The 12,972-nt window shown below is 44.7% G+C and overlaps 1 protein-coding gene across 2 annotated transcripts in view; it reads left to right on the top strand.

Moving 5' to 3' along the window:
* The first annotated feature begins 1,000 nt into the window (after positions 1–1,000).
* The window catches only part of Klhl22 (kelch like family member 22), a 33,846-nt gene continuing 21,874 nt past the window's right edge, over positions 1,001–12,972 (top strand). Inside the window, exons 1-2 of one of the 2 annotated variants that reach the window (XM_027413162.2) lie at positions 1,001–1,120; positions 6,465–6,727. In XM_027413162.2, the coding sequence (XP_027268963.1) occupies positions 6,501–6,727 (227 nt within the window). In that variant the 5' untranslated portion in view covers positions 1,001–1,120; positions 6,465–6,500. Of the gene's footprint in view, positions 1,121–1,836; positions 1,859–6,464; positions 6,728–12,972 lie in introns of those variants that run through there. The other variant, XM_027413163.2, reaches the window with a different exon arrangement.

Genomic DNA, 12,972 nt, shown 5'->3' with positions numbered 1-12,972 from the left:
AAACTCAACAGATACAAAAAAAATTGGAATAACTCCATGTTTCTTATCAGATCACCGTGGTTTAAAGTTAGAATTCAACAGCAACATTGATTTCAGAAAGCCCACAAACACATGGAAATTGAACAATGATCAACTGAATCACCACTGGGTCAAGGAAGAAATAAAGAAATTAGAGACTTCCTAAAATTTAATGAAAATGACCATGTAACACACCCAAACTTAGAGGACACAATGAAAACAGTGCTAACAGGAAAGTTCACAGCACTAAATGCCTACATAAAGAGGCTTGAAAAATTGCACACTAGTGAATTAACAGAACAACTGAAAGCTCTAGAACAAAAAGAATCAAACTCATCCAGCAAGAAATAGTCAAACTGAGGGCTGAAATCAATAAAAATAGAAACAAAGAAAGCAATACAAAGAATCAATGAGACAAAAGTTGGTTCATGGAGAAATTCAACAAAATAGACAAACCTTTATTCAAACTAACCAAAAGACACACACACAGAGAGCATGCAAATTAACAAAACCAGAAAGGAAAGGAGGGACATAACAGCAGACACTGAGGAAATCCCGAGAATCATCAGGTCAAGAGAAAGGAAGACAACAAGGGTGAGAGCGACTGAGGAGGGAACAAGTAAGGTGACCAGTGAAGCAAGGAATAAGGGATGAAGACGGGAATGAAGTAATGCAGGGGAAACGAGGCAATAGTGCACGAAAGAAGGAGGCATGAGTGTGGTAAGGGAAGTAAGGGGTGAGTACATCAGTGAAATAATGCGAGCACAAGAAGGCAGTGAGTGAGATGGTAAATGAATGGGTGAAGAGAAAAGAAGCTGTAAATGAGAGAATGAGTGACGGTAAGATTGAGGCAAGGAGAAAGGGGAAGAAGGAGGAAACAGATTTGCACCTCCAAAGGGCATCTCATGGGTGGCGCTTCCAGACCAGCAATCCCCAGTCGAGCAGCCCCTCTCCGGCCCTTCAGCTTCGCCCCTCCCCTTCGTCCCCTCTCCCCCACAAGCCAATTTGCGCCTGCGCGGTGTCCCACGTGACAGTGAGGCTCCGCCCCCGCCTTCGGCCTCCCGCCTGCTGCGAGAGCGGCCTCAGCTTGCGGCAGCACCAGGTCAGCTGCGAGGCGTGTAACGTGTGGGCCCGGCCGTCTTGCGTGGCCGAGCTCGCGCTGCACGCGGGGAAGGGAGTGGGGGCGGCGGCGGCGGGAGCGGGAGCAGGGATCCGGGCCAAGAGCCAAGAGCCGCGGGCGCTCAGGGCGGGCGCGGTGACTGTCTGACGTGGCGGGGGCTCGGCGGAGCGACCCCCCGGCGTACGGCACGGGCCTGGCCCCGTGGTGCGGGCGGCCGAGGCCTTCGCGCGGGTGAGGCGGCCCGTGGCGGTCTCAGCCGGATCGGCCAGGCTCTGTCGCTAGCCGCGGGTCCGAGTGTGGCCTCCGGCCAGTCCCCGACCCTCGAGGCTACGTGAGCAGGGATTGCAACAGGCGCCTGGGCGGGCCTGGCTGCCCCGCTTGGAGTGACCTCAGACTCTTCAACTTCAGCTGCGGTTGCCCCGAGAAGTGGGAGAGTTCGCGCTGTCAGTGCAAAATCCCCGGGTTGTACTACTTTGGACCATTTTAGATCCTTCCAGGCCAAGCGAACCGAGCGGGCGGGACACAGCCGGGCCAACTTCTGCCCAAGGCTGCTTCCTAGGGTCAGGCCGAGTTTCGAGATGCTCCCCGTCTGCGCCCTGGGAAACAAGCCACGGAGCACGTCAGCACTCCTTGGAGACTCCTCTGCTCCCTCCTCTGCTCTTTTCAAGCTGTTGGTTTTTCTTTTACTGCACATCTTCTGTTGTACTGCTGAAGATTGGGGTGCGTTGAGGACAGATACTGATTGGGAGCCCTACAGAGGGTTGTGGGTGCCTTTTCAATTAACGATCAGTTGAAGATTCCACTAAAGTAGTTTTCAGTGCACTAGTGCAGTAGCAGACAATGGGAGGAAAATGATATGTCTTGACAGGATCAAATAGGATCCCTTAAGTCAAACATGTTTATACAGTGGACTGTGGGAGGGGCCAGAAGTTATAAACAGAAGCTAATGCTAATGGAAAACAGGAGGAATATTGTAGATTTGCAGTCTTTTTAAAAGTGTATGCATGGGTGCCTTTGTGAAGGAGTGAAGGTGCCCTGGAGGCCAGCAGAGGGCGTCGGGACCCCTGGAACTGAGTGAGCCACCCGCTGTGGGTGCTGGGAACCAAACTCTAGTTCTCTGCAAGAATAGTTTCTCTGAACCTTCTCTCTAATCCTACCTCTTCCTTCTTTATTTATTTAATTATGACAAGTCTCTACATATTCCAGGCTGGCTTCAAACTTGTGGTCCCGAGTGCTGGAGTCAGGCTTGTTTTACTCTACTTGTTCTTGTGGTGGCTGCTCAGCTGACGACTGCCTCCTCCCACTCTATGGGGTGGGGGGGAGTGTCTGTTAAGGCAATAGTCCTCATAGTCATCCACAGATGAGGAAGCTCTTCTGACTAAATATTTGTGGCGGTGATGAGGAAGCTGAGGTTTGGAGCTAGCAGCCAAGTACCCAGAATTTATGGTTATCAGATGTGGCCATAGGAACTAACCCTGAGATGCTTGTGCCAGAGGCTCTCAAGGGTAGAGAAAGTAGGTTCATCACCAGAGCATGTTTGTTGAAATTGTATGAAGGTACCAGGTAGATGTGATCAACTAGGTCATGGCCAGAATTGGATTATGAGAAACAGACCTGGTCCTGTCCAGGGGACGACGGGTGTCATAGAGCATTTCTGGTTTCTTGTCTGTCCTGAACAGAAAAGCCTGGAGAGAAAGAAGTGAGAGGGAAATCTGTTAGAACAACATTCCTATGCTCTGACTCCAAACTGTGACTGTGGAAGAATAAGGGAATGGCTGTGCAAGATAGCGAAGAGTCAAAGACCAAAGAATCTTACAAAACAGAGGCTTAAAAAGGAAAAGAGAAGCTGGGCAGGGCATGGGAGGCAGAGGCAGGTGGATCTCTGTGAGTTCATGGCCAGCCTGGTCTACAGAGTGAGTTCCAGGGCTACACAGAGAAACCTTATCTAGAAAGTGTGTGTGTGTGTGGGGGGGGGCGTCATTGAGGCTAGGAAGTTTCACATAGAAAATGTAGTATAGGATTGACAAAGCCAGACCAGTTGGAAGGGATTCTTGCTGGAGATGCCATTGGGAATTTATGTCCTGGGGAAATGGATAGATTGAAGGAGAGGAAGAGGTAGGGAGAGAAGGCCTTAATATAAAGTAAGAGTTTCTAGGCTGGAGAGATCCTAACCCAGAGATAGATGGGGGCACATACAGCTCTAACCATTTATCTCTATGGCCTTGTGAGAAAGCAACCAGGTCAGGGTAGAAGGAAAGTGTGGGTAAGCCCACAGGTCCTACACCCAGGAGTCAGACAGAAGAGAGTTGAGCATGTGTGACGGGAGGCCGCAGAGGCTTGAGGGCATAGCGGTCCCTCAGAGGAGGTTGGTGGTAGGGGAAGGTGTGCCCCTACAGTAGAAAGAAGGCTTTTTTTTTTTTTTTTTGGCTAGTTTTGTGTTAACATCTGTTTTTCATTTTAAAATATACATATTTGGGGCTGGTAAAATGGTTCAGTAGTGTTAGAGTGCTTATTGCTCTTACAGAGGACTTGGTTTCTGTTCCTAGCTCCTCAGCTGATGGTTCACAACTGCATTCCAGAGGATCTGATACCTTCTCCTCACCTCTGAGGGCTTGAGTGCACACATGCGCACTCGTGTACACACACACACACACACACACACACACTCACAAAAATAAAAATAAATTTTTAAGCTTTACTTTGTTGTTGTGTGTGTGTGCAAAACAGTGTATATGTGGAGTCAAGTCTTTACTTTCATCTCTAAGTGGGTTCCAGGCATTGAATTCAGGTTGCCAGGCTTATAGGGCAAATGTCTTTACCCACTGAGCCATTGCACTGACCCTTGTTTTCATTTTTAATATTAAATATATGGTAGGGAACTGGGAATGGTAAGTAAGGAGGCAAAAGATAGAGAAGATTCATGGCCTTCTAAATGGCTGACCTGTGCTAAAACATATAGTTGGCCACAGGCCCTGTCTTACCTCCAGGCTGGTTGCTTCCTGACCCTAGTAGCTGACTATGCACAGTTGTTTCTGGTTCATATTTCTCTCTCTCTCTCTCTCTCTCTCTCTCTCTCTCTCTCTCTCTCTCTGTGTGTGTGTGTGTGTGTGTGTGTGTGTGTGTGTGTGTGTTGGCAAAGGGATATTTGTAGTAGGTTTGGTTTTCTTGGTTGGGTTTTTATGGCTCCTTTTAAAATCATTTTGCAGTTTTTGAGCATACTGGCCAAATTATTAGAAGGTAATCTTTTTTTTGTTGTTTTGAGACAGGGTCTTCTCTACTTAGCCCTAGCTGTCCTGGAACTTACTATGTAGACCAGGCTGGCCTTGAACTCACAGAGATCCACCTGACTCTGCCTCTCTAGTGCTGGGATTGAAGGCCTGAGCTACCACACCCAGCTTTAGAAGGTAATATTTATTGGTTTGGAGTTTATTTGTTTGTTTTTTGACATAGCTCAGGTTTGCCTTAGACTCTTATTTGTTGAAAGGATGGCCTTGATTTTAAAAAATGTGGTATGTGTGTATGTGTTTACATATCTGCGTGCATATGAGTGCAGGTGCCCACAGAAGCTAGACATCAGATCCCTGTAGAGCTGGAGTTGCAGGCAGTTGTGAGCTGCTTGACATGAGTGATGGGAATTGAACTCTGGTCCTGTGGAAGAGAGCAGTACACTGAGCCATCCTTTAGTCCTGCTCCCCTCCCCCAAAGATTTTTGTTGTTGTTGTTTCAAGACAGGGTTTCTCTGTAACTCTGGCTGTCCTGGAACTCCCTCTATAGACCAGGCTGGACTTGAACTCACAGAGCTTCACCTGCCTCTGTCTCCCAAGTGCCAGGATTACAGGCATGTGCTATCACACCCAGCAAAAGATTTATTTTTATTTTATTTATTTATTTATTTATTTATTTATTGGTTTTTCGAGACAGGGTTTCTCTGTGAGGCTTTGGAGCCTATCCTGGCACTCGCTCTGGAGACCAGACTGGCCTCGAACTCACAGAGATCCTCCTTCCTCTGCCTCCCAAGTGCTGGGAATAAAGGCGTGCGCCACCAACGCCCCGCAATATTTATTTTTATTTTATGTACATGGATGTTTTGCCTACATGTATATGTGTGCACCATGTGCATACCTGATGCCTGTGGAAGCCAGAAGAGGGCATTGGATCCCCTTGGAGTTGGAGTTACAAACAGCATAAGGAACCATGTGGGTCCCAGAAATTAAACTCTGATCCTCTAGACGAGCAGTAGCCAGTGCTTTTAATTACTGAGCCATCTCTCCAATACCTACTTATTTTCCTTTTGAACCAGGCAATGGTGGTGAATGTCTTGAATCCCAGCACTTGGGAGGCAGAGGCAGGCAGGTCTCTGAGTTTGACACCAGCCTGGTCTCCAGGGTGAGTTGCAGGACAGCCAGATCTACACAGAGAAACCCTGTTTTAGAAAAGCAAACAAAAAAATTGTGAAATTGTAAGGTGTTAATGAGGTGCTTTTTTTGGCTTTAGGGATAAGAAAGAGCTAATACTGATAAACTCAAAGGTCACATAGGTTTGGCCTGAGCAAAGTCTATTTGCTGTTTTAGCACTGTTTTTTTTTTTTTTTTTTTTTGAGACAGGGTCTTGCCTTGTAGCCTGGCTGGCCTGGAGTTTACTTGCTATATAGATCAGACTTGTCTCAAACTCAGAGTGCTGGGATTAAAGTCAGAGTCACTGAGTCTGGCTTGTTTTAGTATTCCTGTTTGAGATCTTCCTCAAAGGTGGGGGATATTGTTGTAGGCCATCTTTTGGTGTCTTGACAGTTACATGGACATTCTTAACTCTCAGCCAATGAAAAATAAACCTGATTGTGGTAGTGAGAGGCTGTGTGTTTCTCCCATGTTCTCTTAGCTTTCCCTGTCTTTCTTTCCTGCCTCAAGTCTTCTCCCAAAATTCTTCTCTGTCCAGGGCTCAGGATCAAATACTAGGCAAGTGCTTTACTGAATCACACCCCTGTCTTCTTTTTAATTCTCTTAAGTTTTCGGCCCTTGAGTTTGTGATCTTCTAGTCTCAGCCTTCCAAGTAGCTGGGATTATGTTTGTGAGTCATCCTGCTAGCCTCAGAATACTTCTGTTTTCCTGCAGTGCTGAAGGTGGCACAATAGGATGAAGACCTTGTGGATGAAGAGACCAGGTTATAAGACAGAAGGCCAAGTGGGACCATGGCCGGGAGGAAACAGGGAATAGAGACTTTGGGATCACAGGGAAGTCACTGTAGCAGGTGCCACAGGTGCAAAGCCTTCAGCCTATGTGGCATCGTGCAGCTCCCTACATGCTCACTCCTTGTTCCCTCTGTCTTACAGCTGACTACAGTGGTCAGGGCTGCTGTGGCTGTCAGGATGGCAGAGGAGCAGGACTTTTTCCAGCTGTGCAAGCTGCCAACACAGCCCTCCCACTCACACTATGTCAGCAACACCTATCGAAGCACACAGCACTCCCAGGCCCTGCTCCGGGGCCTGCTTGCTTTGAGAGACAGTGGGATCCTCTTTGATGTTGTCCTGGTGGTAGAGGGGAGACACATTGAGGCTCATCGAATTCTGCTGGCTGCATCATGTGATTATTTCAGGTAAGCTATGTTTATTTTTTCAATGTTTTTATTAATGGGTTTCATTATGATACTCTCGTACATGTATATAATGTGTTTTGATCATATTCTCCTTAGTACTCTTGTTCCACTCCCAGTGACTGCCTTCTTCCCTACTAGTCCTCCTTCTACATTTCTGTTTTGTTTTTGTAGAGCCACTGAGTATATTAGGGTCTCTAGCAGGAGAGTTGGGTGAAAGGTTATTTAGTGACATGAGGAGTACCTTACTGGTGGCTGTCTTCCCTCAGCAACCACTGTGTATAGATCCTCAAGGAGGAGAAGCCTTATGCACTCCTCCCCTGTAACAGTTTCTGTAGGACTGATAAAAGGTAGTCTTAGCTTTACCAAGTGTGGTTACTGGTACTGGAGGTGGCTGGGTCTTCTCTTTCCTTTGAGGCTCTCAGCTGTGGAGACTCCACCAACCAGCCTGGCACAGAAGAGATCTTAAGAGTTTGTCTTTCAGTTTGGCTCTCTGCTGGGTATGTTCTCATTTTTCAAAACTGCATCATTACTGGCTTGACTTCCATTGTTGTTGGGAGGTTTTGTTTTGTTTTCAAGACAGTTTCTCCATGTAACTCTGGCTGTCACTCTGTAGACTAGACTGGCCTCCAACTCAGACATCTACCTGCCTCTGCCCCCCTACCATGACTGGCTTTTGGGGTATGTGTGTGTGAGAGAGAGAGTTTTCTTTTTACTTTACTGTGGGCTTAAAGCCATGGAAATTGAAAGAATAGTGTGTGATGAGCATAATAATTGCCAACATTTTGCTACATTGCTTTCCATCTCTTTATATGCATGTACCTGCTTTCGAGATGTGATGATACTTTACCCCTGACCCCATTATAATGCCATCTAAGAGGTCTGCAAAAGCCACAATCACTCCTCTGATATCTTCTCAATGCTAAGGCCCAAAGCTAGAAAAGTATTACTGTATAGATACTATCCACACATCTACACTTTGCTTAAAATCTCTTTTTCCCTGGCCAACTACTTTCTGTCTTATAACCCCAGTTGCTAAAATTCCTTCCCAGGAGATATAAGCAATGTCCACTCCTAAGATCCCAACAACAAACTGGAACATAATTCCATTGAATTCACTCTGGGGAACCAATGAGTTTAGTGGGTTTTCTTTAGAGCATAGATGAGGGGTTTCTTACAGGGATGTGGGTTCTCCTCCCCCAAGAGTCAGCACCCGAAAAGCCTTTACCCATCAGGTATGAGGCCTCCTTGTAGCTGCAGAGATGGAGTTCCTCCCCTAGTCTTCCCCAGTCTAATTAACACTCCTGGAATTATGTGCAATTAAGCTAGTGTTGCATATAACGGGAGGTAGGGAGAGTTGAGTGCTCATGTAGGGAATCTCATGACCCTCCCCATTTCTGAGTGGGGGGGGAGATGTAAACAGTCAATAAGTCCAACTGGGATAATCTTTTTACAAGGAGGTTCAGCTGAACACCCCAAGATGATGATTGCTTGGTTTGGAAGAAAATCACTTACAGCAACTTCCCATCATCAGGTGTTAGCCTTTGACCTTTCTAATAGGCTTCTTGTATGATCCCATGTCAGTATTTGACACATTGGGAAGAACTAGGAGTTGGTTTGTCTGTTTCACACTCTAGAGCTGGAGTCTGTCACCCATTCCTTCCGTTAGTTCCTAACTTGTATTATTAGTCAGCATTCTCCAGAGAGACAGAATCAACATGATGTAGCTATATGGGAGAAGAGTGGAAAAACTGACTCATGATTGTAGAGACGAGAAATCCTATGACAGGCAGCCTAACAGCTGAAAAATCTTGGCATTCCATAGCTCAAGGCAAATATGAATGTTTGAAACAGGAAGGCTGTGTAATTTGCAGTGTGAGGCTCTCGGCTTGAGAACCTCAAGGAGTTTGGTTTAAGGGTAAAGGGCAGAGTTCCTGAGTTCCTATGTCCAAAGTCAAGAGATGAGATTGGATTTGTCCCATTTAGTTCATGCCAGTCTCTGCTAGAAAAGGTATCTATAATCTAGTTACATTGATGACTAAAATGAGCCGTCACAGGCTGAGCATGGTGGCACACTCCTTTATTTAATTCCAGCACTCAGGAGAGAGTACGTGAGGGTGAGAAGTGATAGTGAGGCTCTGCCCCTGCTACTCCATTGGTCTCAGCAACACCAGCTCAGCTGCTGGTTAGCTAGGATTCCTGTACCTGTTGGAGAGTGCTGAGACTAAAGGTGTAGACCACCACTGCTTGACTCTTTTAAGTGTCTTATGTGGGTTGGTTTGTTTCTTTTCTTTCTTTCTTTCTTTTTTTTTTTTTTTTTGTCATGCTAGAGAGTGAGTCAGGACCTCATGCATGCTAGGCCAACATTATACCTGTGAATTCTATCTCTAGCTTCTTTAAGTGTGTATTTTTACCATAAATTTAATTACAAGAAAGTGGAAAATACATAAGTAAAGAATTAAATGAGCCTAGTATGGTGGTATTTGTTTGTAATCCCAGCACACAGGAGGCTGAGGCAGAAGGATTATGAGTTTGAGGCCAGTCTAGTCTACAGAGTGACAGCCAGAGATTTTTTTTCCTACTGATTTTTACTTTTGAAATATGTTGATTCTGCATAGTGGCTGAAAGACAAAGCGCTTGGCCCTCAGCCTGGTTATCATTTATGAACATTGTTAAAGATTTATCTCAAAGGAAAGGCCAGACAGCAAGACTTTTTTATTTTGTTGTTGTTTTTTGAGACAGGATTTTACTATGTAGCTTTGGATGGCCTGGATCTTGCTCTGTCTAGACCAGACTGGCCTTCAACTCAGAGACATGCCTCTTGAGTGCTGGATTTAAAGGTGTACACAACTACACCTGGCTTGACCCTCACATTTTATCTCTAAATACTCTGGTTTATCAAAGGGTGTTCTCACACATCTGTAAAACCATTTTCAGCCTCAGAAAACTTAGCTGTGCTGGGGATGTAACTCGATGGAATGTTTGTCATGTATGAAACCCTGAATTTGATCTTCAGTACCATGTAAACTGGGCATGTTGGTACTTAGGTGAGTAGTAGAGGCAGAAGGATCAGGTGATTCTCAATTACATATTGGGTTCTAGGCCAACCTGGGTTACCTGAGACCCTGTTTCCAAAAGGGAGGTGCAGAGAGAAAGTTTTAAGTTGAATTGTATTTCACCTGATACTGAGTCTTATTTTTTTAAGATTTATTTATTTATCATATATATTACAGTGTTCTGCCTGCATGTATGCTATGCCTGCCTGCCAGATGAGGGTACCGAGTAGATCTCATTACAGATGGTTGTGAGCCACCATGTGGTTGCTGGGAATTGAATTTAGGTCCTCTGGAACAGTAGCCAGTGCAGTTAACTTCTAGTCACCTCTCCAGGACCCTGATACTGAGTTTTAATAGCTTTCAAATGTCTCAGAGCTTCTTCCCACAACCCTCATTCTGGGTCCAGAAAGGACCATGTGGTAGCTTCTTCTTTACTATTATTACTGCTTTCTTTTTTTCAGCCCAGTCTGGCCTTGAACTCCTTAATTGTGCCTCCATTATCTTAGTTCTAGGATTTTAGGCATGCAGCACTATGTCTGGTTTTAAGTTTTTGTTTTTTGGTGATAGGGTCTTTTATGTTTTTAGCTCAAGATGGCCTACTTGGTGTGTAGCTCAGGCTATTATCAAACTTGTGAAGTACCACGTCTGCTGCTGCTTTTTGGTTTTGTTGTTGTTGTTGTTTTCGAGACAGAGTTTCTCTGTGGCTTTGGAGGCTGTCCTGGGGCTAGCTCTTCTAGACCAGTTGGTCTCGAACTCACAGAGTTCTGCCTGCCTCTGCCTCTGAGTGCTGGGATTAAAGGCATGCGCCACCACTGCCCAGCTTTGTTTTGTTTTTTTAGATTTGGCTTTCACTATTTAGCCCATGCTGGCCTGGAACTCATAGAGATCCTCCTGCCTCTGTTTCTGAGGGTTAGGATTAAAAGTCTGTACCAACATTAATGGCCCTGGCCCTGGCCCTGTTTTTAAATTTGGTTTAATTTTGTTTATTTGCTTGTTTTTGGACAAAGGGTCTTTTTATGTAGTCTTGGTTGGCTAGAACTCTCTGTATGGACTAGACTAGCTTAAAACTGGAAGCATTTCTTCAGTTCCTGTTTCTGGAGAGCTAGGCATATTTGTGTGAGCTCTGCCCACAACTGCTCAGGGTACTGCTGTCTGCTCTTACCAGTAACTTGGAGGTCTAGGCAGAGAAGTCAACAAGGGAAGTCTTTGCAGCAGTAGCTCTGGAAAGTCCAGACTACAAAATGCAAGAGAAATGGCAAGAGGCTGGCAAAATGTGGAGTATCTAGAAATAAGTTTAACTTGGGCTTAGTCTGTAGGACTTTGGAAGCATGCCAGGCTTCTGAAAGAAAACCCAAGCATAACTGGACATAGAAAAGGACCATTGTGTTCCTTGCAAAGAGCTAGTTCTCTGCATTAATCTCAGTGTTTACTATGTTCCCAAGAGGATTTGTTGGGGGTAAATTACACAAACTTGTTATAAACTTGAAAAGAAAAAGCAAGCAATTGTCAGGAAATTGTTGATGTGGCAGTAATGAAGGGAGATTAGCCCTGTCCTACCTGTATTGGCTATAATATGAATGTTTAGGACTTGAAACTGTTTCTGTTGATGAAAGAGAAGGAAATATAGAAAAAGCCAGGAAATTCAGAAATATCACAAATATAACTGGAACTCTGCACGTGACAAAAATGACATTGTAAATCAAGGGAGGGACAATAGATACCACCATTGCAACTGGAAGAACACAGTTGGACCCTTGCTTGTTGCTTACTTATACAAACGTTAGTGCCAAGTGATCAATAGTTTTGTTTTGCAGTGCTAAGGATCATACCCAGCAGTCTTGGCACGTGCTAGATAGGTGCTCTGTTAAGGGTTACACTACCAGTCTGATGTATGTGAGGATGTCTGCTGGTATTCGCCCATGTCGAGGACAAAGGTCAACCTCTCAGACTTCTTCCAGTGCTCTTCATCTTATTCCAGTTTTTGAAGTGGTCTCTTACTGAACTGACCAGTGAGCCCCTGAGTCCTTTACATCGCTGGGGTGACAGGGCTTTGTTGCAATGTCCAGTTTTTAATGTGAGTTGGGATCTGATCAGGTCCTGATGAGTCAGATCATTACCATTGCACTCTCTCTCCAGCCTGCAAGCCTGAGTTGAAGTGTTTAATAGTAAATAACAAACTAGAGGGAGATACAGAGAAGTATTTGCTAATATAATCTCAGAGGGAAAAGCCATTCTAAGTTTGACACAAACATAGTAACAAGAATTGAAACGTATATATTTGAGTACACTTAAAATAGATAGCTAGACATGGTACTATACACCTATATAGTCCCAGCATTCACAAGGTTGACGCTAACCTGGACAACATAGGTTTGTTTTTGTTTTTGTTTTTTAAATTTATGTATAATGCATAGTGTTCTGCCTGCATGTATCCCTGTAGGCCAGAAGAGGGCATCCGATCTCATTATGGATGGTTGTGAGCCATCATGTGGTTGTTGGGAATTGAACTCAGGACCTCTTGAAGAGCAGCTGCCAGTCCTCTTAACCTCTGAATCATCTTTCCAGCCCGACCACATATTTTTAAGTTATCTTAAAAAATAAAATTAAAAAAAAACCCAAAACCAAATTTCTCAGCCAATCTTCCCAGCACTTCAGGAGGCAGAGGCAGGCAGATCTCTGAGTTCAAGGCGAGCCTGGTCTACATAGCAAGTTCAAACATAGCTGGAGCTTAACTAAAACAAAAACAAAAACCCATCTAAACAAAAACCAAAACCTGCCAAATTTCTACAGGTCAGAAATCTTCAGGAAAGAAAGTTGACCTCACTCTTGAAAAGACCTCTCTTCCAGATAAGAGATTATAGTAGAAAACTAGCAGAATTCTAGCTTGTTCAGAGAGACTATTGGAATGACTTTTAACAATGTGATAAGATTTTTTAAATTCCATTTATAATAGTATTTATTCTCATGGTGGCAGAATTAGAGCCAGTATTTTCTGGCTCTTAGCATGTTTGTAGATGGTTTGGGGGCCAGGTTCCTAGTTCCAATGTGGGGAATGATAGAAGATCAGGTGGATAGGACTGTTGAATTGTGAATGCATGTTAACTTTTGGTTCAGCATCCACATTTGTGGAAATTAATCCTACTAGTTATGATTATGATCCTGGACATTTAGGGAAAGAAGAGAACAGCATAC

This window comes from Cricetulus griseus, chromosome 4 (assembly GCF_003668045.3).
Source record: "Cricetulus griseus strain 17A/GY chromosome 4, alternate assembly CriGri-PICRH-1.0, whole genome shotgun sequence".
Taxonomy (NCBI): Eukaryota; Metazoa; Chordata; class Mammalia; order Rodentia; family Cricetidae; genus Cricetulus; species Cricetulus griseus.
The sequence above is the reverse complement of the archived record's forward strand: the minus strand, read 5'-3'. Positions and strand labels throughout refer to the sequence as shown.